This window comes from Canis lupus, chromosome 8 (assembly GCF_048164855.1).
Source record: "Canis lupus baileyi chromosome 8, mCanLup2.hap1, whole genome shotgun sequence".
NCBI lineage: Eukaryota > Metazoa > Chordata > Mammalia > Carnivora > Canidae > Canis > Canis lupus.
In genome coordinates this window covers 27,674,475-27,702,084 of record NC_132845.1, presented here as the reverse complement: position 1 = coordinate 27,702,084, position 27,610 = coordinate 27,674,475, and the positions used below count along the sequence as shown (strand labels likewise).

The window sequence follows — 27,610 nt, the reverse complement described above, 5'->3', positions numbered from 1 at the left end:
TATAACAGACTTTGAAAATTTTTGAAAATGAAATAATTCTCAGAATGCATGAGATATATGCATCATTGTGGTAAGTCGGGAGACCACTTTTAGAACTGTAATATTTATTGTACAGTTGACCCTTGAACTGTGCTGGGGTTTGGGGGCATCAACCCTTACATTGTTGAAAACTGCGTATAACTTTTGACTCCCGGCAAAGTTAACTAACCCTTACATTGTTGAAAACTGCGTATAACTTTTGACTCCCGGCAAAGTTAACTACCATATTTCTAATATATTATGTATTTTTTTACCCCACCCCTTACAGATGTATTTTATATTGATTGAAAAGGGGGAAGTTGCCAAATGACAATAAGCAAAGGGAGGGCAGAGAAAGGTACCGGGTAGGCTGAACATCAGGACTCTCTCCTGCTTTCAGCATTCCTCATCCCACTACCTGTGTGCAGGGTAGTTCACTGAAGCCGTGAGCTGAGAGGCAGTGAAGGAACCAGCTCTGGAGAGGGATTCTTGCTGAAGTGGCAGGGCCAGCCACTGATCATACTTGGCCAGGGATCTCAGAAGGATACCACATCACCAGTGGGGCTGGGAGGACCCCAGGGTGACAAGAGGAAGCCTGCAATGCAGAGCAGACGGCAGGGAGGGGTGCTGTCCACCAGCCTGAATGTTCTTCAGGTTGGTGAGCTAATACCCCAGGGATCAGCGGCTCACCTCTTGCCAGCGTGTCCTGTCGGCGGAAGCTGCCTTAGAACCATGTAGGAAGCCAAGTGGACAGCTTAGAAAGCAGATCCTAGAGAGATGGAGGGGTGCTCCGCCTTCCCTAAGATGTTGCATAGAAGGAAGTTTTCTGCATTTCTGGGTAGTGGACAAGGAGGAGGTGTTACTCCAGGATCCAGCTTCGCTAACTTTGGATGGGGATGAGGAGACACACGGTACCTCATTTGGCTGTACCATACTTACGGGCCAAAATCCGTGTATAAGTAGACCACCAGTTCAAACCTATGTTGTTCAGGGATCAGCTCTACTAATGTTTATTTTGGCTTCAAAATTATTGTTAAGAGAATCATTTTGCGCTCTTCATCTTGCTTCTATCACAGGAATGTTTTTGACAAGGAGATGTAGAATTCTTTTTTGTTATTAAATCTCAAGCAAATGTGCTTGTGTTAGAACATTCATGTTGAAGCTGTTCTGTGGTCTAGAGTTATCAGAAAAAAAAATGTAACCACCTCACCTGTCTCTGCATGGACCTGTCTCCGTTCTCACTAATGCAGTGTTAGTGCACCTCCGTTCTCACTAATGAGGTGTTTTCCCTCTTAACAGGTTCATTTTAACTTGCAGTTTACAAAACCAAATACGTCACTAGGAGATGTTCAGTCAGGAACAACCATTAGTATGCCTTGCTCAACTGATAAGGAAAAGTAAGTATTTGTTGGCATAAAATTTAATGTTTGTAATTTTGAAGGTCATCTTAAATAATTTTTATCAGTGTTTGAAAACTTTGCCCAACTAATTCATTTATGACATTGTAAGTTGCTCATCAGTGAGATTGAAGCTGAATTCCTTTTATCTATTAGAGATATCCCATATTTTTTTTAAACTGTAGGATACAGTTTAACATACAGTAAAATTTATTTTTTAAGAGGTTTCCTACGTAACTGAAGAGCTTACCTTTCATATGCTTTTGGGCAAGTAGATAGAAATCTTACTCCTTTTTCTGTGGTTTTTGTTTTTGGCTGTGTCTGCTTCTGAAGCTCTCCATCTTTCTGAATTAATGCTTCTGTTGTAAAGTACTCTGAGAAGCCAGCTATTGTATTTTAACTTTTTAATTTTTTAAGGACTTCATGACTTTAGAGAGAGAGAGCACACGTGCAGTGTGGAAGGTAGAGGGAGAGAAGCGGACTTCCTGCTGAGCAGGGGGTCTGACACCTCCACCCTAGGACCCTGAGATCATGACCTGAACAGAAACCGAGTCAGACCCTTTACCGACTGACTTACCGGGTGCCCCAGAAGTCAGCTATTTTAAACTGCTAGAATTCTTTGCTAAGAATAACAAGGTTGTGAGATTAATACCTACCAAAGTAATCTTTAATTTGTGACTTGTTTTGCCTATTCAGAAATGGCTTCCTATTTTTTAGATCTTACACAAGTTTTACAGAGTGAAGTTTGTTGCATCAGTGAGTTGTGACTAAATTAAACAACTCATGGAAACCTGTCTCTGCGTAGTCGCTCTGGTACATTAACAGATGTTTGTAATATTTTTTTATTCTTCTTACTTAAAATTTAATCACGTTAAGGCCTGTCTGCTGACAACTCATTATCAGTGAGCTATCCTCATTCCAGTATATTGCAGAATAAGTGACTAACAGTTCTTATCCTAATTCTCCGGCTCTTATTTATTGGCTTCTCTAAAATTGGCACCAACATGAGTATTACACTAGTTCGTGAGCCTCTCTTTTAAGAAAGCAGAATTCTTTGAAGTCTTGAAGTGTATGTATTCTATTTATTTTCACATTTGTTCAGCAGGCAGAGCATCTGGAATTCATGTTAATGATAGAATGCCAGGTTTATGTATTTAACTCTGTCATACTTACCAAGAGCAGTGTTACTTGCAGAAAATATATTTGTGGTACAAAATCAAACATAATCATGTGTCCATAAAATTAGTATTTTTATGTTCAGCTATTTTGAGTATTTTCGGTTGATAATTGTTTTTTTTTCCATTGTCATCTAGGAGAAAGTGGCAGTGGGTATCAAAGGTTAAAGAAGAAAAGTTAAAATTGAGGGCAACACCTTTTTACCCAATTATTTTCTGAAAATTAGAAAAAGACCATTTAAATTCTTGTTATAAGGAACTACTAGAGAAAGGAATATGGTGGTGGAAAGGGGAAAAACACAACTACATAAATGCCCCCCATGCTTTTCCAAAATTTTGTATTTGTATTCATCTGACTAGAATTCATTATTTTAATAGTGCATATTAATAACTTTGAAGTAGTATAAAATTTTGAAGAGCTTTTGGCAAAGGAAAAATATTTTTTATTTTTTAAAGTAGGCTCCACACCTAGCGTGAAGCCCAACATGGGGCTTGAATTCACAACCCTGAGATCGATACCTGAGCTGAGATCAAGTCGGAGACTTAACCGACTGAGCCACCCAGGTGCCCCTTACTCGTATTCTAAATATGAGATGAGATAGAAATTATTAAGTAGTAAGGATATTCTTGAAGCATGAAAATGTGTTTTCATTCATCACGTATCACTTATGCACTACTGTCTTAGTTTCATAGTACTAGAGTTTCCATTTCCCCTATATTCTTTATCTTAGCTCTTCAATTTATTAGTGTTATTTATTATACTGCTTAGGGAAGAAGGGTACTTTGGTTTATGGATAAATTACTTGTTTAAGAAACCAGTGAATGATTTTTGAACAAAGCTATAAAGTTATATTTATTTTTATATATGTGTATCTGTAGATTAGACAAACCTTCAAAAATACCTATTAAAGTGAAAATAAGTCTTTATTAAAATAAATACTATTTTCCTTTCAAGTGGTGCAAATTTAGGGCTGGAATCCAAATACCTGAAGAAAAGGGAAGATAGCATTCCTTTACGTGGGCTCAGCCAAAACCTGTTCAATAATCCAGGTGAGAAGACATTTCTGAAATGGATTTTATGCTGTGGTTTGACCATATTATATAAAAACTTGTGAATACAAATAATCTTTTTCTGTCCTCATTTGCAGACCATCAAAAAGATGGCACTTTAGGAGCCTTACAGACCTCTTCAAAACCCGCAGTGCTCCCTTCTCCATCTTCAGCATACTTCCCTGGGCAGTTAACAAACAGTTAATGCTAGTGTTATCTTTTTATTTTTTATTGAACTTTTAGAAATCCCCATGGTTTAAAAATAACATGAACAGATCCTAAGCCAGCAAGTTTCAATTAGAAAAATTATTAGATTGTTTGGATCCTTTTTAAAGTACTGCTGTTGTCTTATGGCAAGCTAGAGGAGCCAGTTTTATACTTGGTGGGCTTGGAGTGAAGATTCTGAGTAAATGACACTTTAGTTTGGAACATGGTATTTTAGAATAATAGTAGGAGTTTTATTAAATGAGTCCTTAGAAATTCTCAAGTTCCAAGGAAAGAGTTGATCCTAATAAGGGACATTCTAGTCATATTGAGTATATAGGTAAATGAAAACCTGCTCAGATATAATATGAAGCCAAAGAATGTTAATAATTCCTTTATTTTCATTGGTAAAATAAAAGTTTTAAATTTGACATCTGAAAATTATGAGGGAAAATGATTACCTCCAAAGATATCTATATTATTGATATTTACAGTAAAGGGAAAAGTCCTAAAATTACCTTCAGTGAATGAAATTAATCCTTCATAGCAAGTAAATATTTTCCTTGTTAACATCTTTAAATTAGCTATTGAACAAGTCTACTAAGTAATTTTGATAAATTATAAAAATAATTTGGACAATGTATTTTTATGACCAGATTAGGTATAAAGTGCTTTTAAATCATTTGAGCTGCAAAGTTTATACGATTTTAATGCTTACTGGAAAGTCCACACTCACCTGGTTTTTCTTTCTTTGGAGTTTTATTAGTTATGCAGTTAAATCTGTATTAGTGGAATGTTTTAAAAATTAGTACTAAATAAGAACATCATGAATATTGTATTTATAATATCAGAGCAGGTTCATTTTAATGTTTGCTTAATAAAGTAGGCAAAATAAGTAACTGTTAAAAGTTACTTTTTTCTCTCTCCTGTAACCAGTTTCAAGTAAGAAGTATTTGTAAAAAATTAGGTTAAAAAAATTTCACCCAATCAAGGGATCCCTATTTTGTTTTGTTGTTGACGACCACCCAATACAAGTGGCATTCTCTTATGAAACCTATAGATCAGTTTTTGCAAAGATTGCTAACGCTTATGTGATATTTAAAAAACTCTTTTTAAGAACTTTACTGCACAGAGGAGACATTCAATATATTAATACCAATGTCACTGGGTTCATGATAAGACAAAGAATCTAGTATTTGCTAATATTTTTCTGAGGCCACAGTATGGAGTCTTATGATACATTGAAACTCTGCTGATAGTTGCAGTCTTAACTAGGGGGTTTATCCTAAAAAATTTAGTAACTCTTATTGGGCAGTGACTTTAATATAGGAGTATTAGTAAGAATACTTGGTTACAGTAACTTGAAAGTACTTACTAATAATCTGGAAAGTAGCCTCTTGGTGATTTTAGAATTTTTCCTGTAAATATTATGTAATATATAAAAAACATTGTGACAGGGTTTGGATGGGATTTATGACATACAGGGAGTTCTTTTTTATTTGAAATTGTTTTGCAGTTCTGCAGTGTACAGTTGTACATGTGTTAATAATCACAAGGTCGCACTTAATGTATTTCTGTAAACTGAGCTTTGTTAAATAAAGTATTTATGGAGTATGACGTGTATATAAAAACAAACCGGATTGATCTGCAACTATTGACTGTGCTTTGTGCTTAGAATTTAAATAATTCCATTTAATTTCGTTTTGTCTTCCTACAGGAGTATTTTGTAGTGAGGGAGAAAAAAAGGGGATTGAAAGGAGAAAGGTGTAAAGCTTTGATTTGTTACTGTAAAAATGATTAAGGTAACAAATAAAGCCAAAACAGACCTTACAGAGGGAATCACAGATCAAGACTTTCTTTTAAAAAAAAATCATTAAAATATTTAATTTTATTAACAGAATATTTACATTTAAGACCTTATTTAACCATAGTGAATGTTCCAAGTTTAAAAAGCATTGAGCAATAACCACACACAAGATGAAAACAGTGTAAACTATACAATACTTTATGTACAATTTTTACAAAGTAACACTTTTTTAAATAATATAACTGGACACAAAAATATACACTTTAGAGAAATTCACATCAGTAATTGTATAAAGCTCTCTTCTAGGGTCCTGAAAATTTAGGACAAACATTAGCTCTGTAAATAAAGTGTTACTGTGACAGTCCTGAAAGGCCACTATATATATTTATCTACATATAGATATCACATTGACATTTTCAAGGCTACCAGCTTTACTATATAATTTTTAGATTATGTATTCAAGTGTTGAGGTTCTTATGATTATGCAAACATTAAAAGAATAGTGGTATAAGTAGCTGGGGAACAGATTCGAGCCAGCATTTAGATTTACAGACTCTACCCCAATTTAAATTCTAAATGGCTGATATTTTCTCATTTCAAAAACAGTGGTGAATATTTAAAATAAAACTACTACAAACAAGCTTGAAACATGATTCAGATTTAGTACAATTTTCTTGAGTGTTTTTTTTTAATGCAAACAATTCATTTACCATTTCTTTACTTTAGTACATCTGCATTAAGGCTTTGAATTATTTGACCCAAGATTTTACAATGTTAAAACGAACAGGTGCATAACCGTACTACGTACTCTGTCTCGCTGTGAGTCAGCATAAATAAAGTTAAAGCTCAACACCTGAAGGAAATGGTAGCAGAGACGTTGCTAGTATCTAAGAAGGTACGTATATAGTTTTTAATTAAAGGATGTATAATAAAACAAAAAGCTTAGTGGCAAGAAATTGGTGCTAATAAACAAAAGGTTTCTTTTCAAAAGAAATTGTAACATCTTTGGAAAACTGTCCGGTTCTGGTTCTTTCTTTAGTTCCCACGGAGTTCATGCAGATACATTTCTTAAGACAATCTTAAAGTACATTGTAGATGGAAATGGAATGTACATCCAGAACTATAGGTGAAAACTAAGACCTGGGTGTGATAGAAAAGTCTTCCTGATTTCGGTCATCACACGTTTGTGTCCTGGAGTAAAGGTTCTTTGGCCTCTCCTGGCGCTTGTGTACTATGAGGATGGCTGTGACTGCCACAGTGCTTTCTCCAACTGCTGGACCGTAAGCTTAAATTGGTATGTTCTGGAATAAACAAGGCAACAAGCAGAGCCAGCAGTACGGAACAGGCTCCAAAGAGGAAGGGGGGGCCAGGGATGATCGAATTCTGAGGAAGAAAAAGATAATTAGGATTTTCACGCAGACATCTCTGCTCTTAAAAACTGCTTATCCTGTAGTAATCTCAAATTACTATGAATTCTAAGCCAAGATCCTCTCTTTCTTCATCAGAGCCACAGTTAGAAAATGCATTTGCTTTTCATTAGACTCTCACTATAAAATTCTGAGGATAACAACTGATCCAAGGAACAGAGCCAAAAGATTTTTTTTAAAACAGCCAATGCAAAAACAGACTGTCAGTTGCAGCACAAAATCTGAACACATCCTCTGAGCCTTCACCTCATTAGCTCAACAGGAAGACCTCAAAAACAAAATTAAGTAGCACACACTGTTAACTACAGTAGCAGAATCTGTGACCGTTTTCTTTGAAAAGCTGAATATATTCTCTAGTAACTAATAAGTGAGGGAAACACACAGCTAATGCTGTTACCATAAGAATCAAAAAGGCCTTTGTTTTAGCCCAAAGTTACATTCATTCTTAGCAAAAACTTGCATAGCCAGTCTAACCTGTGTACAGCCCACAAACATTCTATTTAAAAGGAGTCTTAGCTGGCTAGAGGCTAAGAGTGCCTTAGCTGGCACTCTGCTAAACAAGCAAGGAACTGAGGCGCTGTTTGTATTGGCTAAAATGAGGATGTCTGCCGTTAATATTCAGTTGTACAGCAAACAAGTGAACAAAAATGGTCATCGGCACCTAACTGACTTTTCCTACAGCAGGCAGGCTTCCCACAGGGCACCTGTGTGATACGGAAGCGTCTGGCAAGAGACAGCAGCACAGGCAGGCGGCAGGCGATGGGCAGCTGGCTGTTGCCAGGGCCGCGGGGCGTACCGTTGCAAACTAGAATATCTAAGTAATTCTTACATTCTCGGAGGGAAAAAGCAGGTACAGCTGATTGCAAAAAGGGGCATACAGGGGAGCACGGTCCCTTCGGCTTTGGTTTTTAAGTGTTGCAGATCTAAAATCTCCCATAAAGTTAGTGACCCAAAACCATTTATCTTTCGGTCCAGCCAAATGAACTATATTTTTTTGTCACGTGAGTGAAGAATTACCTGTTCAAAGTGGTGCTGTGGGCTTGTGTTCGTTCCCAAGTCTGTTCCTGTCATGGGCAGTTCTTTAAGTTCCACATGGAATATGTAGAAAATGAATCCATAAAGAGCTGGTCCCAGACCATTGCACAATCCTCGAATTCCTGTTATCATTCCTTGGACAACACCTAAATTGTTTACACAAATTCTGTAATGCACCGCTAATTTTTATCCCAGTACAAACTGAAGTCACTGCAAAACCAAACCTCTAAGGAGACACTAGCGGTTTGCCAAGATGGCATTAAAAAGTATTTAGAAGCCATCAGCTTTACCAAGTAAACGGATACAAATGTGAGATGAGGTAAACCCGACCTATCCGGACGCGAAGACCCCATTAAATCAGGTACAGAGTTTGAGTTATGCTTTTCTCAAATTTAAAATGCAATTTGCTTTGGCCACAGGCCTTTCCTTCCTCATTTATCAACCAAGTGATCGCTGCTGCTCTGTTGTAACACCCCTTTCCTTCCTTATGATTAGATAAAACCCATCCTCTTCAAAGAATTATCTGTTAGCGCTTTGAGAATTAAATATTCCTAACACAAAAGCCTAAGATAAAAATGTTTTCTAAGGTCTTTAGATAACTGAAACTGAAGATCCAAATAAAAGGGGGACTTAAGTCCAAGGTGTCAAGCACATCATAGTAAACACAGTGAATATAAGGTGGCCGACCTACATCAGTAGATTTTCTAGCAAAAACACGAGCCCCGTTTTCAGAGTGAGGGACATGGTTCTATACAGCCACCTGAGGACACTACCCCGGCATCAGCTTTTCCTCTTAACAGTGAAAACAATTTTAAAATCTTTATTCTGAAGGTAGACTTACAATCCTGTACTTAGGAGGGAGACAGAACATATAATCAGAATATTCTGGGCTTTTAAGTATCATGGGTTCTAACCAACTCACCTTGTTGATCAGCATCAGCAGTTCGTGAGACAAGGGCACTGACGGCCGGGAAGGTAATGCTGGACATGGCTGCTACCGCGCCAGCAGCCCACATCATCCTGTAACCAAACGCAGCAAAACAAAAGTACGTTTTCCACTGTGCCGGTCCGTCAAAATGCATACCTGAACCCAGGCAGCTGTTCCTGCAGGATGGCTGTGGTCCGGGCAAAGGAGAACTGCACTTGGCCTCGTCCTTCCCTTCCCGTGGAACTCCGGGCAGTCACTCCAAGGTCTGAGTGGTGGGGGATGGGAAGTGCGCCCAGAATAACACGCGGGACGTGCAGTACACCCAGAACCCTCGTTGCAGGTTTCCCAAGCCAGCGAGAACCTGCACACTGTTCCCCCAGACTTGTGATTCAGTGTGAACACAGTGACCTAAGCCAAACCTTGGACATTCTGGGCTTGATACTTGAAATGTTTTAGATAATTTAAATTGTGAGCACCTCTTTGTAAAAACTAGCCAGGAAAACAAAACATCAAAACCCACTCCTGATGCTTACTCCTATCCAAATCCAAACAGAGAATGTTCAGGTGAGTGAAACATTAGTGGGAACTGGAGTTCAGGCCCAGCTGAGTGTAAAGGTGTGTGCACGCCAGCCTAACGTCCACGTCACTACTAGCCCATCACCCTGCAGGAAATTGGACTGGCAAAAAAAGCAAAGAGGCTTTTCTCCGGCATGAAGCTGGGACCAAAACAATTGGCCTTCCTCGATGAACTTCTGGTCTCTCATCAGTGGTGATCACTGATGATGCTCTAACTTTTATTTTTAACCAGAAAAACAAGGTAACTAACAGTAGCTTACAGGGCCTCGCAGCTTCGAGCGCGCCTGTTTTATCCTAATGACAGACTGATACAGATTAAATGCTTAGTAGAGATTTAGAAACTAATCTCATTTAAAAATCTAATCTGTCACATTAGGTATAAAATGTCACACCTTCCTATCCTCAAGGCATTCTAGAATATACAAATACACAAGGAATCTGTATTATATACATTTTGAGAGAAAATAAAAAGCATAGTCGGGGACAGATTAAAGCCTCATAATAACAAGCCTCATGAGTAGCATGTAATAAAAGTCTATCAATTAGGGGAGCCTGTGCGGCTCAGTCATCTGGGTGGGTGGCTCTTGACTTCGGCTCGGTCATGATCTCGGGGTCCTGGGATGGAGTCCCACGTGGGGCTCTGCACTCTGGGGGCGTCTGCTGGGGATTTGCCCTCTGCCCCTCCCCCACTCACATGCGTGCTCATGTTAAATCTTTAAAGAAAAAGTCTGTTAATTATACTTCAATAAAGCAGAAAAAAAAAAGGCAAACATCAAAATTTTTAAAATTAAAATATACCTACCAAGGTTCTGAACCAAAGCCATACCATGCCAGCTGTAGTATTTGAAATCCTAGACCCAATAAAATGGTGTTCTTATTTCCAATTGACCGCATAAGTAAACTCAAGACTATGGTCTAGAAAAGAAAAACCAGAATAGAACGGTTTACCAGAAAAGAACTTTTAAAAAATAAAAATAAAAAATACCTGGTGACTTCCTTCAATCTGTAATAGAATAAGGACTACTACCACTTTTCTACATTTTGGCTTTTCAACAATTGCCCCAAATGTATCTTGAGACCATTACTCCAGGTCATACAGAGCGAATGAAAGGTCCCTTTGCTGACACAGATCCAGATTCAGGGAAAAAGACTGAAAACAGAAAAGAACTTTCTATTCAGTACATTTCGACCGACAAATCAGAGATTGTAAGCAATAGCATCAAAAGGTTTGAACTAGGACTTGGAGATCCGTTATGTGATAGCTCTAAGGTTTTTAGGGTCCATATTCTTCTCCCTGACAAAACAAAATTCCTGATGGACGTACTCTACATCCTTCATCTAAATTACTGCTGAAAAAAAAAAAATTACTGCTGAAAGCATGATGCTTTTACAAACAGTAAACAGGTACAACAAGTGTGATTTGGGAAAGTACAGCATAAGAACAGTCTGGAAAGAGCCTGGATCATAATCTTAGCTCTTCGCTGTGTGACCCTGGGCAAGTTACTTCACTCTGGAACAGTTGTCTCTTACAAAATGGCAATAATAGTACTTACTTCAAAACTTTGCCATCTGGGACAGATGAGATGAGATTTACATGAAGTGTGTGCTCGGCACATATTAAGTGTTTAATAATACTGTGAGGGTGAGGGGACAGGATAACTGGGTGGTGGACATTAAGGAGGGCACGTGACGTAATGAGCACTGGGTGTAAGACTGATGAATCACTGACCTCTACCTCTGAACCCAATAACATGTTAATTAATTGAATTTAAATTAAAAAACAACAGGGACACCTGGGTGGCTCAGCAGTTGAGTGTCTGCCTTCAGCTCGGGGCATGATGCTGGAGTCCTGAGATCGAGTCCCGCATCGGGCTCCCTACGTGGAGCCTGCTTCTCCCTCTGCCTGTGTCTCTGCCTCTCTATCTCTCATAAATAAATAAAATCTTTAAAAATAAATAAATAGGGATCCCTGGGTGGCACAGCGGTTTGGCGCCTGCCTTTGGCCCGGGGCGTGATCCTGGAGACCCGGGATCGAATCCCACGTCGGGCTCCCGGTGCATGGAGCCTACTTCTCCCTCTGCCTATGTCTCTGCCTCTCTCTCTCTCTCTGTGTGACTATCATAAATAAATAAAAATAAATAAATAAATAAATAAACAAACAAACAATATAGGAATTGGATAGGTTTTCCTTTTCTTTCAAAGCTAATAGAAATTTGGCATTAACTTGAGGGTGTCAGACGATATTTCTTGCCATTCTAATGAAAATATGAAATGTATTATGATAGCTAGTAAAAATAAAGAGGAAAAAGTGAAAATAATTCAGGAAATCATTAGTTGATGACTGGCTGACGTAAATATACAATTATCAAATATAAGTTTAAAACTCTTGGGATGCCTGGGTGGCTCACTCAGTGGTTGAGCAGCTGTCTTTGGCTCAGATCGTGATCCCGGGTCTGGGGATCCAGTGCTGCATCAGGCTCCCCACAGGGAGTCTGCCTCTCCCTTTGCCTGTGTCTCTGCCTCTGTGTCTTTCATGAATAGATAAATAACATCTTAAAAAATAATAAGATTCTTTAAATTGAGACCATCATTTGAGTTTAATCAGCTATAATCACAAGCCAGCAGAAAGCAAATGAAGGTTCTTATAAGGATTCTTGAATGATTAAGACTCACAGTTTCCTTCTCTCAGATTTCCTCTTAAATCATTAGTTTAAGACTGCATTCCATAAGGCATGGAACCTTGCTGGATTACATTCTTCTCAACAATCACAACCACAAAAGGGAACTCATCCAGGGTAAGTAGCAAAGAAAAACTTCCTTATAACAGGACACCCTAACTGGCAACACTGATTTTCTCTGAGGGCAGGAACCTTCCTTAAGGATCTGTACGTTTGTATCCCTAAGCAGCTACTGTATGTTCCTAATAAGTATGGGAAGTATGTGATTTTAAATATGTCACAATATTCTCAATAATAATGGGACAAATTACTTAGTATATAGTGAGCTAGACAAAACTTGTTTTTTTTTTAAAAGATTTTTTATTTATTTATTAGAGACAGAGAGAGAGTGAGAGAGGCAGAGACACAGGCAGAGGGAGAAGCAGGCTCCATGCAGGGAGCCTGAGGTGGGATCCAATCCTGGGTCTCCAGGATCATGCCCTGGGCTGAAGTCGGCGCTAAACCGCTAAGCCACCGGGGCTGCCCTTATTTGGTATTTCTTAATTTAGTGTAACTCATTTTGTCCCAAAGGTTAAATGAGTTACCTAACCAAGATGTACACAGCTAGTTAAAAGGTAACTGATAGCAGTTTTGGTCAGTTAGCCAAATATTTGCCAAGCTCCTACTATATCCCACTGCTATTCTAGGTCTAAGGGTACTGACACAAGGGTCAGAGGATCGGTCAAAGTACTGGTCAGCAAACAGAATACTTCATCTTGGGGAAAAGATGGATATAAGTTTACTGGTTTAGCAAAATAATTTCAGGTTGTAGTTGCTATTAAAAAAAAAAAATGAAATGATGTAGCGTGATAGAGGTGTTGCTTGAACCAGGATGGGAAGGTGAGGCTCCTCTCCTTCTGAGGTGACAGATGAATGAGGACAAGGGAAGGGGGGCGGTGGCGCTGTGTGACTATCTCAGGGAACAGAGTGCTCCAAGCAAGGGTTGACACCAAGTGCGAAAGGCCCAAGACTGCAGCATACTCAATAGCATGGGACAAAATGAGGTCACGTCAAGTCTAGGTTTTATTCTGGTTGCACTGGAAAGTAAATTTTAAATGAGTATTAAAATTTCACTTTACAGGGGCACCTGGGTGGCTCAGTTGGTTACACATCCAACTCCTAATTTTGGCTCAGGTCATGATCCCAGGGTTGTGGGATCGAGCTCTGGGACGAGTTCCATGCTCAGCGTGAAGCCTGCTTCAGATTCTCTTTCCCTCTGCTCCTCCCCCTGCTCATGCAGGCTGTCTCTCAAATAAAAGCTTTTTAAAAATTTTCATTTAAAAAAATTACTTTGCCAAGTGGTGAATAAAACTGTAGGGAGACAAATATTGAAGTGGAGAGACCAGATGGAGGCAATGGCCAAGGTTTAGACTGGCTACTAGTAATGGAGATGGGGAGAAATGCTTGAATTCAGAAAGGATTTTGGAGACAGGTGATAATCTGATGGACTGAATATGTGGTAGGGAGAAAAAAATGGCAAGAATCAACAAAAATGACACCAAGGTTTATCATGGCCCCGACAACAAGGAAGATGGTGATGCCCATCAAGGAGATGAACAGCATGAAGGAATCCAGATTTTAGTTTTTTGAGTGTGAGATGCCCAGCAGGTGTGTCAAACTGGAGCTCAGGGACTGGCCTGGAGGCAGAAATTTGGGAGTAAACCGCATGTAGAGAACTAGATGACAGCATTGAGGAAAAAGTGTGTCCAACAATATCCCTGCATTCATGTAAACATTTATTTAGTGCAAGTATTAGGAACTCCTGCCTAGTGGCACCAATGAAGCAAGGGGGACTAAAAGCCCCATAGGGCACAGCAACCATGGAGAGTGGGTGTGTCCATGTTTCCAGATCTTTCAAATTTTGGAGGAGAAGCTACACACACACATTTTCATATAACCTCCTAATTTTTAAATGCTTACTACAAATTTTTAAAAAATAAGTATGTAGGGACGCCTGGGTGGCTCAGCAGTTGAGCATCTGCCTTCGGCCCAGGGCATGATCCTGGGGTCCCGTGATCGAGTCCCACATTGGGCTCCCTGCAGGAAGCCTGCTTCTCCCTCTGTCTGTGTCTCTGCCTGTCTGTCTCTGTGTCTCTCATGAATAAAGAAATAAAATGTTTTTTAAAAAATTAAGAATGTGTGTTTTAAGATTTTGTTTTTTAAAGTAATCTCTACACCCAACATGGGGATCAAACTCCTAACCTCGAGATCTAGAGTCGCACACTCTACTGATTGAGCCAGCCAGGCACCATTTTTCAAGTTTTTAAAACATGGGGAAAAACCAATGACCTCTAATTTAGCACTCACTGGGGTGCAGGCACCATGCAGGGTGCTGCAGTGACCAACACGAATGTGATAAAATCCTGACCTCACGGTCTATTCAGAGCTCTACCGGGACTCACAATCTACTGAGGCAAAAATAATAAAAAATATACAGAGGTAAAAGCAATAATACAGTATGTTCTCTACCGGGATAGAGACATGCCCCGGTTAATACAGGAACTCGGAGAAAGGATAGGGCAGAGGGAGAGGACAGCAAGAAGGACAGCAGGAGCAAAGGCATGAGGGCAAGCAGTAAGACAAACAGGCAAAAATGAGGACCCGAAGGAGCCCTGTGCTGCTAGAGAGGAGGAGTAAAGACACAAGTCCTCCACTTGTGTGGAGGTCAACAGGAAATAAGTTATTCTCAACTGCACACTTGACATAAATGAGAATACAAGACGATCCTTCTAGGGATCCCTGGGTGGCGCAGCGGTTTGGCGCCTGCCTTTGGCCCAGGGCGCGATCCTGGAGACCCGGGATCGAATCCCACGTCGGGCTCCCGGTGCATGGAGCCTGCTTCTCCCTCTGCCTGTGTCTCTGCCTCTCTCTCTCTCTGTGACTATCATAAATAAAAAAATTAAAAAAAAAAAAAAACAAAAAAAAACAAGACGATCCTTCTAACACTGCGGTTATGTATCATACTTAATATTTTAGTTCATATAATGACAGCAATGTAATTATCAGTATTTCTATATGCATTACATACTTCCATTCACCTGTTTTGGTTTTTTTTTTTTTTAAGATTTTATTTATTTATTCATGAGAGACACATAGAGAGAGGCAGAGACACAAGCAGAGGGAGAAGCAGGCTTCATGCAGGAAGCCCGATGCAGGACTCGATCCCGGGACTCCAAGATCATGCCCTGCGCCAAAGGCGGCACTAAACCGCTGAGCCACCCAGGCTGCCCCATTTCACCTGTTTTTTAAGTCCAACTAATTTTCTCACTTTTTTAAATGTGAAAATTCATCTCAAAAATTAAATATCTATGAGGCTTCAAAAGCTAAATGATCATTGAATTGAAGGACCATAGTCCTCCTGGGCTGTGCATATACCGTCTGCTGTACCGTCGATGCCGGCTGGCTGGTGGCTCATTTCCTCCCAGACTCCAGGCGCCACGAGGGCTCAAAATACAAACCCAGCCACACCCCCTCCCTACTCAGGGCTTCCCTTCAGGCTTCTCAGCTCTTACACTGTTTTCCACCTTGCATCCTCTGTGCCAGGTGCCCTCTGCTGAGCAGAGGGAAAATTTCCTCTAAAGCACCTTCGCATCACTCAAGCAGTCAGCAGCGTTACTGCCCTAATTTATAAGGCACTGGCCGGTTCCACGATCAGTGAAATACGAAACGGAACTTACTAACACTTAAGAGCTATTCATCTCTTAAGTGCCATTTATAGTAATGTTAGCTTGTGTTCTTCATCTAAATCTTAAAATATTAGCAAATATAATCTCAGCAACGTACAAGACATCATGACCAGGCTGGATTTATCCGAGGCTTTGAAGTTGGTTTAACATTCAGTAATTCTTCAAGCTCTACTCTATTTACACATCTTCCTCGTCCAAGGTGTTTTGGACACCTTATGTGTCCAAAGGTGTTTTTCAAAAAGCTATTTTTAGGTACACCTGGGTGGCTCAGTGGTTGAGCATCTGCCTTTGGCTCAGGTCGTGATCCTGGGGTCCTGGGATAGAGTCCCACATTGGGCTCCCTGCAGGGAGCCTGCTTCTCCCTCTGCCTATGTCTCTGCCTGTCACTCTGTGTCTCTCATGAATAAATAAAATCTTATTTAAAAACTAAATAAATAAATAAAAATAAAAAGCCATTTTTACATATAGGCAACAATATATTTTCCTCCAAAGCTAAAGTGCACTTTTCTGACAGTAATGCATACTTAATGCAACATTATTCCTGATGAAAGAACTTCAAGATAAAAATGGAAGTTAGAAATAGTACTAATACTCAATGCCATATATGTGGGGGAGGGGGGCTATGGGGATATTATAGAATTTTTTTTTTTTTAATTTTTATTTATTTATGATAGTCACACAGAGAGAGAGAGAGAGAGAGGCAGAGACATATGCAGAGGGAGAAGCAGGCTCCATGCACCGGGAGCCTGACGTGGGATTCGATCCCGGGTCTCCAGGATCGCGCCCTGGGCCAAAGGCAGGCACCAAACCGCTGCGCCACCCAGGGATCCCTATTATAGAATTTAAATTTGAAATTTGTCACTAAACCTACCAAAAATTCGTAAATGATGAGATCTGCAGGAGAAATTCCTACACCTAAGAGATGGCAAAACATCTTAGGAGTCCTATTAAATAGACCCTGCCTTTCATTTTCTGAAGGACAGAATAAAACGAAGAAAGCTGCAATCTAGAAGACTGGATCTAAGGTGGGAAAGAGTGTTAGATTAGATCATCTACAGAGTCTAGAAACAACAAAGCCAAACAGGAAGAAATGGGTGGGGCTTTATTCACAGAAAGGAGAAAGACAGAAAATTCTGATCACTGGAACATAGTACTTGATCACGGAACCGAGATTTGAGGCCACAATGAAATATCTCCTATGAAAATCCAAATTCCTGGACTGATTAATATCTTACTCATCAAACAACCACTGGCTACCAACTGGGTTTCCAGGATAAATATTTCATGTCATTCCTCTGCTCAAAACCCTCTCATGGCTTCCTATCTTCCTGTCAAGTCTCAGGATAACCTGGAAGCCCCCGGATGATCTAGCAGTCCCCCTCTCAGACTTCATTTCTCGAAGGTCTCTCCCTCGTCCACTGTGCCAGAGCCATGCTGGCTCCTGGCTGTTTCTTACACATGCCTGCTACAGTCTTTCCTTAGAGTTTTATTTCTCTTCCTTCTGCTTAGAATCCTCTTCTTCCAGATATTCCTAGGGCTTGTTTATCATTCTGTTTCTGCTCAAGTGTTACCATGTATCAGCTAGGCCTTCCCAATCCTTCCAGGTAAAAGAACACCCAGCCCCCAGTCACTCCTTATTCCCAGCACCATGTTTTTTTTATATTTTATTACACCCGATAACGTTCACACGGACATATTTATGAATTTTCTGTCTTATCCCACAAGAATGCAAACTTTACAACAGTAGGGATTTAGTCAAGTTCACTGCTACACCCCTAGGGCCTGACACACGGCAGCACTCAGTAACTATTTAAGGACTAATATAAAATTTTTGACTTTATGCAGGTTTATAGTCTAGTGTAAATCAATAAACCATCCTTCTGGTTTACACATTACACACTGGTTGATAGGTGTTGGTCCCCCAAATCTAATCAAGACTAATGACACTTAAAAAAACTACTGAGTTTCTAGACCTACACACCTCAGCTTCCTGACACTGGTGACTCCACCAAGAAAATGTCACTTAGGTATCATTTGAGGCCCCACCTGAATAGTCAACCAGGAGCAGCGACCTATCTCATCACTCTAACTAAAAAGAGACTTACCTGTGCGATAATGGAAAGAATGCCAAGGACTGCTATAAATGCTGCAACACTTTCTGGTGAAAACTTCATTATCTAGAAGGTTTCCAGAAAAAGCAACACTAATAAATACAAAAGTACAATAAATACCATACCAATGCAACTACTTGTATGTTAACACTAAATGGGCCAGAAAAACAAAATACAACTACTTTATAACCAAAAATTCTTCAGAGGAAGAATCTGGCTTTCACTGAGAACCACAATTATAACACCTGTTAACATCTAAAAATAATAGCTATCTAATTTAGATTAGGCAAATCTAAGTCCCTTAATTTAGACCTAGATTTAATAAATTGGAGACAGATATCAAGCACTCAATCATTGTGTAAATAATATTGCCGATTCATGCTTTTTACAGGTAATGATAAAGGCTTGCTCCTGCTTGGTAAGATTAATGTCAAGGAGAAAAAAGGAACATGCTCTACATCACAAAGGGCCTGGAGTAGGTGGATGGATTACAACATCCTATCACGTCAGAAGCAATACATAAACTCAAGCCACATACCTTGACAGGGTAACTGCATCTTTCTGCATAAGCCAAAGTCTTAACAGATACGCGTGAGGAACATCAACCCCTCTACACAGGAAGTTAACTCTAGTGAGCCATTGTTTACAAAATAGCATTTAAAAACTCCCTATTATGCTCTCTCAAGATTAAATATTTTTGTTATTAAGGCACTAAACAATAGAAGAAAAGTCCATCTTGGTAAAACAGAATTTTACCTGTCTGAGGTATAAAAAGAAGCTGGAATATTGGCCTGCCTCCGGTAGGTAGGAGAGAAACACCGTAATGCAGATTAGCAGCACTATGGAATCTTGGCCCACTTTCTTTAAGGACTAGAATAAGAAAAAGACTGATATAAGGTTTTATATCCAAACACTGAACTGCTCTTAAAATATGCAGTGTTATCTTCTGGCAGTGTACATACAGACACTTAGTTGTCTTTTTTAATGTCTTTCATCCTCCCCAAACTACTCAGAGAAGTATTTCAAGATATTTTTAAAAATCTGTCAAGCTGTTTTCTCCAAAGAAACATCCACGGCAAAATATTAATATTGCACTGAACCATACATTCACTTTTTTGCCGAAGAGAAGGAAAAAGCATAAAATTTTTACCGCAAAGGGGTCAGCCTGTTCCCAGGAAATGGGTGCTCCCCATGATGCTGGGCGCATCTTCTCAGGCAATGACTCTGGCACAGCAACAAGGATAAAACAAATGTCCAGCAACGCGATGGCCGTGGCCAGGACCACCACTAAGCTGTCCCCGTACACTCGTCCGAGGTAAGCTCCGATCGCAGGGCTGGTTACCAAACTTGCAGCAAATGTTGCTGAAACCTGCAACAAGTCCAAGACGACAGGAAGACCTTAGTCAGGACACCCTGACTACTTCAGCACCACAGAACTCAGATTTATGCCAATACTGCTGCATGCCCCTTTTCCAGAATCCCACCTGTGCCATTTTTCTTATATTCTCTTCTTTTGCAGGAAGAGAAAATTAGATTCTTAAATTAAAAAAAAACAAAAAACCAAACCAAACCAAAACAAAACACAATGTAATGGCCTGAAAGAAGCCTAAAGAACAATGTTCTAGAGAAATTTACTGTCACTGTGATTTTTCCCCAATATTAAAATTAAAATGAAGTAAATGTTTACCTTGATGCATATTATGGATGGTCAAGCTTAAAGACTTGGAGATTATTTTCTCATCAGTAAGAGAGTTAAGTGCTAGCACAAAACTGAACTAGGTAATCTCTTTAGGAGGCACAGTGAAGAAGGATGAGATCACAGATCCTCCGCTTTTGAATACATTGCTAACCAGGTCTCTCCAAAACTCTACGAAGTCCACATCTCTGGTGAAGATGCAGATTGAAGAGGGCACAGGTGAAGAGTAACTTAATCCTAGACATGTCTGGTCTATTAGACAAAATGGCCTGAAAATCAGAAGTGACAGCAAGTAACACCTGACAGAGACCATGCTCTGTGGAGGATAATAGAAATTAATGTAGTGCATGTGGTTCTGCTCCCCACTCTGTGCTTTTTATTGTTTCTATGTCATTTTTGACTTTTGGATGGAGGAGTTAACATCAAAGCAGTGCTTATTTTTAGCTGTTTATTAATAACTGCTCAAAAGAAGCAATTCAATTTTCAAAGGTCAATTATTTCACAAGTATGTAACACTGTTGTAACTTTAAACATCCAGTTATTGACCCAAATGTACTCTTTTTGTTCATCAGATGGTGAATGGATGAACAGAAAGAGTACATTCTATACAATGGAATATGACATCAAAAGGAACTACTGATAAATGTGTATCAGTATAAATAAAAGATGTTAAATTAGATACAAAAGACTACATGTATTACTTAATTTATGTGAAATTTCTCTTAAAAGCAAAACTACAGAGGCGCCTGGGTGGTTAGTTGGTTAAATACCTCTGACTCTTGGTTTCAGGTCAGGTCATGATTTCAGAGTTGTGAGATTGAGCCCCACATGGGGCTCCAGTTCACTGTGGAGTCGGCTTGAGATTCTCTCTTTGCCTCCCACCCCTCTGCCCCCACTCACATGCTCTATAAATAAGTATCTTGGGATCCCTGGGTGGCGCAGCGGTTTGGCGCCTGCCTTTGGCCCAGGGCGCAATCCTGGAGACCCGGGATCGAATCCCACATCGGGCTCCCGGTGCATGGAGCCTGCTTCTCCCTCTGCCTATGTCTCTGCCTCTCTCTCTCTCTCTCTCGGACTATCATAAATAAATAAATAAAAATTTAAAATAAATAAATAAATAAATATCTTTTTTTTTTAATGGCAAAATTACAAAGATAGAGAGTACATTGGTGGTTGGTTGCCTGAGATGAGAGGTGAAGTGGGGATGGATGGCAGATGGCTTTGGGCTGATGGAAATGCTCTAAAATTGGATTGTGGTGGTATTTTATTAGGGCAGTTCTAGGAAACTAAAGATTTTTATTTATCTTTATTTATTTATTTTTTTTTCTTTTTCTTTTTTTTTTTTAATTTTTATTTATTTATTTATGATAGTCACACACAGAGAGAGAGAGAGGCAGAGACACAGGCAGAGGGAGAAGCAGGCCCCATGCACCGGGAGCCCGACGTGGGATTCGATTCCGGGTCTCCAGGATCGTGCCCTGGGCCAAAGGCAGGCGCCAAACCGCTGCGCCACCCAGGGATCCCTATTTATTTATTTTAAAGAGAGAGAGAAAGAGCATGTGCAAGTGGGAAGAGGGGGCTGGGGAGAGAGAATCTCAAGCAGATTCCACACTGTGTGTGGAGTCCCAACAGGGCTCGATACCATGACCGTGAGATCATGACCTGCGCTGAAACCAAGAGTTGCATGTTTAACCAATTGAGCCACCCAGGCACTCCCGGCAGCTTTAGCAAATTAAATGCAGAGGGCTGTGGTCTCAGAAAAACCTGGGTGTGAGCAGGGCTCTGGAACCTAAGTAGGCAAAGGAGCAATGGTTCTTGCTGCAAGGGTTGGTCACTGTGGTATCTGAGTCACAGAGATCATGTGTTCAAGGTAGTGAGCAAAGAAAGGTCCAATTAGAAGCAGGTGTTCTGTGTCCTTCCCCTTCTCCATTCTCCCCATCCAGTGGCCTTTTTTTCTGGTTAGACAGAAGAGGATCACAGAGAGCACTTTCTCCCCTGTGCATAGTTGCATCTGTATTATGTCGAGAAGAATTACTTTTCATTGGCTAAAATATGTCTTTAATATATAAAACCTCCAGATTGAAAGTTGTTAATTTCTATGACAAAATACTTTAACAAAAACAACCTGGATTGTGGTCATGGTTGTATAACTGTATATATTTACTAAAATTCATTGAGCTATACATATAAAATGGATTTTTACAGTATGTAAATTATATCTCAATAAAGCTGTTAAAAAAATTCCTGGCCATCATCAACTTTGTACTTTTTACTGTTCTAAGTTTACAACTGAAATCATTAGTTCTTTTCATAAGTTTCTCACAATAGGTATTTCCTCTCAAAGTTCCTAATTCCAGGATTCTCTGTGTCCTTTGAGTCAAAGAAGACTTACTTACTTACTTATTTATTTATTCATTTATTTACTCATTTATTCATTCATTTATTCATTCATTCATTTATTTATTTATTTATTTATTGGCAGAGACACAGGCAGAGGGAGAAGCAGGCTCCAAGCTTTATTTATTTATTGGCAGAGACACAGGCAGAGGGAGAAGCAGGCTCCAAGCAGGGAGCCCGATGTGGGACTCAATCCCGGGTCTCCAGGATCACACCCCAGGCTGCAGGTGGTGCTAAACCGCTGTGCCACCGGGGCTGCTCAAAGAAGACAGTCTCTTAAACTAAGATTCAGCCTGACACAATATTCAGCTCTTATTTATCAAAAGATTCTTGTCCCATATTTGAGACATGCATCACTGTCCTACTTCTGGCTATCTAATAATGGTCTGTATACTATCACGCCTGTGTTAGCTATTTTATTCCTAGATTTAATAGACAACAGATTATACTACCTATTGGGAATACTTAAATTCCCAAAACAATATTCAGAAGCTGGCAAACTGCCACCTCTGGGTCAAATCCAGCTAAGAATGGACCTTACACTTTAAAGAGATACACACACACAAAACCAGAATATGAGACTACATGTGGCCCACGAAGCTACAGAAACATTTTGCTGATCCCTGACCTAGATATTAGCCTATTGCGTTTTAGAGTAGCTGTTAATTATTAGTAATATTTAAACTTCTGATATTAAATAATTCCTTATATTTAGTAATCTTCCAAAAAACTTCTAAAAGGTAAAAATATTCTATAACTTTAAATCTGACATATAAGACTAATACTGAAGGAAAGTATCAAACCTTTTGATAGTTACATGGCTTTGTACCGAAAAAACCTTTTTTTTTCTTTTAAGATTTTATTTATTTATTCATGAGAAACACAGAGACAGAGGGGCAGAGACACAGGCAGAGGGAGAAGCAGGCTCCATGCAGGGAGCCCAACGCGGGACTCGAACCCAGGCCTCCAGGACTGTGCCCTGGACTGAACACAGGTGCTAAACTGCTGAGCCACCCGGGCTGCCCTGAAGAAAACTTTTAATGTAAGTCATCCATTAATGGAATGGATGGCTTTATTATGAAATATATGTTTTGCGAAAAAAAAAGTTTACTCCTTGTAATATGAAATAATTAAAAAACACACTATTTTCCCACATATACAAAGAATAGGAATAAACATACATACCAGTCCATAAGCCATACTTCTTTCATGTTCTTGGGTTATATCTGCTACATATGCAAATACCACGGAGAAAGTCACGGCAAAAACCCCAGAAACCGAGATAACAGCAAAGTACCACCTAAGATGGAAAGACAATTGACAAGAAACAGAACAATTACCATTACATTAACCTTCCTTTATTTCTATAAGTGAGCTCGAGTAAGAATAGCTAATTTCAATCAGTGATTTACTAACACAGTACATGGATTAATTCTTCTATAAATCATAAGCCAAAGATAATATGAAAATACAGTATAAGAAGTTTCACTTCAAAAGCAATTCAGCTACCATGCGGGAATACTTAAAATTAGATAATATATCCAGGTCAATATTTTACCCAACTGTCAAGCTGGTTAAATGGCGTTGTTATTGTTTCTACTAAAAACAGCAACAAACAACAAACTAAAGTCTATTATAATTGATCCATTAGCATTTCCCACCACACCACTACACAAAACACACAATTCAGTGAGTGAAATGGAGAGTTACTCTATATTTATTTTATGCCTCTATATAGAAACTAGATACTTTTCAATAAGCTATATTTAGCTTTACAAATGTTGGCAAAACAAACAACTCAGTCTTCACACAGAAGGAACCTGTGTGGCAAGCAGTACTCATATATGAAACGGAGAATAGATAATTACTGTCCGGAGTGAACAAAAGCTATTTTAAAAAGCAAACTTCATTTTGGCATGTATGATTTCAAAATAACTGGCCAGGAATAAGAAATTTCTATTGTAATGTTGAATGTTTAGTTTAGTTTTGTTTTTAACATTTTATTTATTTATTCACGAGAGACACAGAGAGGCAGAGACAGAGGCAGAGGGAGAAGCAGGCTCCCCACAGGAAGCCCGATGGGGGACACGATCCCAGGACCCCAGGATCACGCCCTGAGCCGAAGGCAGACGCTCAACCACTGAACCACCCAGGCGTCCCAAATGTTTAGTTTAAAAACTCATATGTAATCATAATGAACTTTCAAAATATCGCACTAGGGCTTTATTGCTCACTAAATTTTTCCTAACACACTGCATTCCACAGAAAATTTTTTGTTTATCACGTAGACTCCTCTGGTAAGATTTCATTTGGGTGATTAGCATTAATCAAGGGTTTGGCCTTCAGAATTGTATCTAACTAACCTGTAAGAGGAAGATCCTGCCTCTTATATACCTTTAGCCCTTCTAGATAACCACGGAAATACAGCCCATCTAGGATGCAGAATTATCAAACATTAACACTCAGTAGAGTAGAACATTAGGAGAATTAATAAAGCTACAACTTCTTTACAAATCATTCTCATTGTGGGATCCCTGGGTGGCGCAGTGGTTTGGCGCCTGCCTTTGGCCCAGGGCGCAATCCCGGAGACCCGGGATCGAATCCCACGTCGGGCTCCCGGTGCATGGAGCCTGCTTCTCCCTCTGCCTGTGTCTCTGCCCCTCTCTCTCTCTCTGTGACTATCATAAATAAATAAATTAAAAAAAAAAATCATTCTCATTGTGAGCTTTCCCTCCCTTGCTCCTCAGTGAAAGAATCCTAATTTTAATTAGGGTGGCCATGAGCCCAGCATCTTGGAACAAGAAGAAGCATGTGTCTGGAATGTGACCAAACAGATGTAAGCAGAGGTTGGGTGGGAATTATGTAGTTTCTTTATAGGAAGGTGGTGTGTTCTTCTTGGCCACTCCTTCCACCTTGCTGCCTGAAGTGTGACGCAAGCTGGAGCTCAGGCAGCCTTGTTGGACTGTGAGGTACTAGTAAAGGATGGCAGGGAACAAAGATAGAAAAGGTCTGGTTCCCCAGAACTGCCAAACCAGCTCTGGATTGCTCAATTCCTGACTTCTTTTATATAGAGAAATAAGTTTCCTTGATGTTAAGCAACTATTATTTGGGGCTGTGAAATCCAAAAGCAGGTTAGCCAATAGTCTACACATTTCCTATAGTATCATCCAGTTGTAAAATCATTATGAACTATTATTCAGCCACTATATATTTTTTTAATTTATTCATTCATGAAAGAGAGAGAGAGAGAGAGAGAGAGAGAGAGAGAGGCAGAGACACAGGCAGAGGGAGAAGCAGGCTCCATGCCGGGAGCCTGATGTGGGACTCGATCCCAGGTCTCCAGGATCATGCCCTGGGCCAAAGGCAGGCGCTAAACCGCTGAGCCACCCCAGGATCCCACAGCCACTATATTTTTAAGGGCCCTCTTATCTGTGTCAAATTATATTGGAAGAATAAAGTTAATAAAGTTACCTACATAGGTAAGATGGTAAAAAGGTGATAGAAATAAAGGAATATTCAGAAAACAATGAACAGAACGTTATTTGTTATGATCTAATTATGCACTTACCATGGGCTGATCTTCATTAAAGGAATTGGGGCACATGTGAAAAATACTGTTAGCAGCAAGAAGGACTTCCGGCCCCAAACATCAGAAAGAGCACCAATAAGTGGGGCACTGAGGAATGACAACAAACCCTAAAAAAAGTAAATGAAAAAAATGTATACAATCAATACCAATGAGCCGAAAAGAAATCACTATCATAGAATAATTTTTTAAAAGTTTATTTCTAACATAAGTATAATATCATCATAGATAACTCCTTTGTCTATATATAATTTAAAGCTTTCTCAAGATTGTCTAGAATCACCTGCAAGGCTCTGGCTGCATGTTCATATGAATGCTCTAATGAATTCTCAATCACAATAATTCTACATTAGCAATGCTAGAAAGATGCATGTTAATGATCTGTTTTTATATCCACAGGCTAATTACCTATTTATAAACCTTGTTGGTTAAACGGAATCAAGAGTAAAGAGTATGTAGAATAATCAAGACTTTACCATATAGTTTTATATCTATGTATTTTTTTTTTAAAATAGTTCTTTTCTCTCAATCTATATTTTTATTGTTAGTTGATAAAAGTATTCAATCTCCGAAATAAAAACGCCAAGACATAATCAGGGGGGAAATCTGTTATGATGTGGTTTAACATTATACATTGTTGGCTATATTTGAGTCAAACTATATTTAGATGACCAACGAATACGGGTAAATAACTTTTTTAATAAAAAAAATCATATTGAAACCCTAGTTCATTTTAAAAGTTTTGAGTAATCCCTCAAGATATATCCAGATTGTAAAAAATTAACAGTGAAATGTTCCATTAATTAACTTAATATACCAGCAGAATTATACATATGAAAGTGTATGTGTGTGTGTACGTGTGCATATATATCGCCAATCCTACCTTTACGCCTTGAATCAAGCCATTCATCAGAAATGTATGCTTAGGAAAAGTTTCATGTAATACCTAAAAAAATAAATAAATAACTAAAAATCTCATACCACATTTTAGTCTCAATAAAATTCATATATTTACATTTTAAAACATCCCTTCATATGATTTTATCTCCTATAACTTTTCAGATTTGTATGATGCTATGCAAATGAATAAATACTAATAATACCAAACATTTACTTGGCATTTATGATGTCACAAGGCACTAAATTGGGCACTTTACAGATATTATTTCCTTTTATTCCTCTGAATGACCCTATAAGAATGCTCTTATAGACAGAGATTAAAAGTCTTGTGCATGGGACATCTGGTGGCTCAGTGGTTGAGCACGTCTGACTTCAGGTCAGTGCATGATCCTGGAGTCCCAGGATGGAGTCCCATATCGGGCTCCCTGTGGAGAGCCTGCTTCTCCTTCTGCCTGTTCTCTGCCTCTCTCTCTCTGTGTTTCTCATGAATAAAATGTCTTGTACATTATTACATAGTTAGTATGTGGCAAAAATGAAATTGAACACAGAAAGTTGGGCTTGAAAGTCCATGTTTTTAATTACTATGAGGCATCTTCACTGTTTGCCACATGTACCTGATGACTAGATCCTTTACAGACAAGTGTATTTTATCTAAGATAGGAGACTGGGAGACTAGGGAAATTTTAATTCTCACAAAGTGAATCTTTCTAGAAAATGTGTTAACAAGTTCTTTTAAGACCTGGTCTCAAACCACATGGCACCAATTTGTTCAACAGCAGCAAGTGAATTACAGGGAAGCCACTAGTTGAATGAAAAGCAAATGGGAAGGAAAAGTTACTGAAAAAATAAGAAGCAGCCTATGTGTCAAAGGCTTTATATATACTTTTATTTCATTCTAAC

General features: G+C 39.2%; 2 protein-coding genes and 1 long non-coding RNA gene across 5 annotated transcripts in view; 1 reads left to right on the top strand and 2 right to left on the bottom strand.

The window, feature by feature from the left end:
- The window catches only part of SASS6 (SAS-6 centriolar assembly protein), a 43,696-nt gene extending 38,201 nt beyond the window's left edge, over nt 1–5,495 (top strand). For both annotated transcript variants that reach the window (XM_072834674.1, XM_072834675.1), the window contains exons 15-17: nt 1,318–1,415; nt 3,546–3,640; nt 3,739–5,495. In XM_072834674.1, the coding sequence (XP_072690775.1) occupies nt 1,318–1,415; nt 3,546–3,640; nt 3,739–3,845 (300 nt within the window). In that variant the 3' untranslated portion in view covers nt 3,846–5,495. The remainder of the gene's footprint in view (nt 1–1,317; nt 1,416–3,545; nt 3,641–3,738) is intronic.
- On the bottom strand, nt 301–3,083 carry LOC140638040 (uncharacterized). Its single transcript, XR_012035156.1, has 2 exons — nt 2,589–3,083; nt 301–1,192 (listed from the first exon to the last, which is right to left on the bottom strand). It is a non-coding gene; the product is annotated as an uncharacterized lncRNA (long non-coding RNA).
- Nucleotides 5,496–5,714: 219 nt separating the features above from the next.
- The window catches only part of MFSD14A (major facilitator superfamily domain containing 14A), a 39,213-nt gene continuing 17,317 nt past the window's right edge, over nt 5,715–27,610 (bottom strand). For both annotated transcript variants that reach the window (XM_072834676.1, XM_072834678.1), the window contains exons 3-12: nt 26,694–26,756; nt 25,793–25,920; nt 23,410–23,524; nt 19,282–19,500; nt 18,888–19,001; nt 18,126–18,197; nt 10,420–10,532; nt 9,036–9,133; nt 8,096–8,259; nt 5,715–7,034 (exon numbers count right to left, since the gene is read on the bottom strand). In XM_072834676.1, the coding sequence (XP_072690777.1) occupies nt 6,828–7,034; nt 8,096–8,259; nt 9,036–9,133; nt 10,420–10,532; nt 18,126–18,197; nt 18,888–19,001; nt 19,282–19,500; nt 23,410–23,524; nt 25,793–25,920; nt 26,694–26,756 (1,293 nt within the window). In that variant the 3' untranslated portion in view covers nt 5,715–6,827. The remainder of the gene's footprint in view (nt 7,035–8,095; nt 8,260–9,035; nt 9,134–10,419; nt 10,533–18,125; nt 18,198–18,887; nt 19,002–19,281; nt 19,501–23,409; nt 23,525–25,792; nt 25,921–26,693; nt 26,757–27,610) is intronic.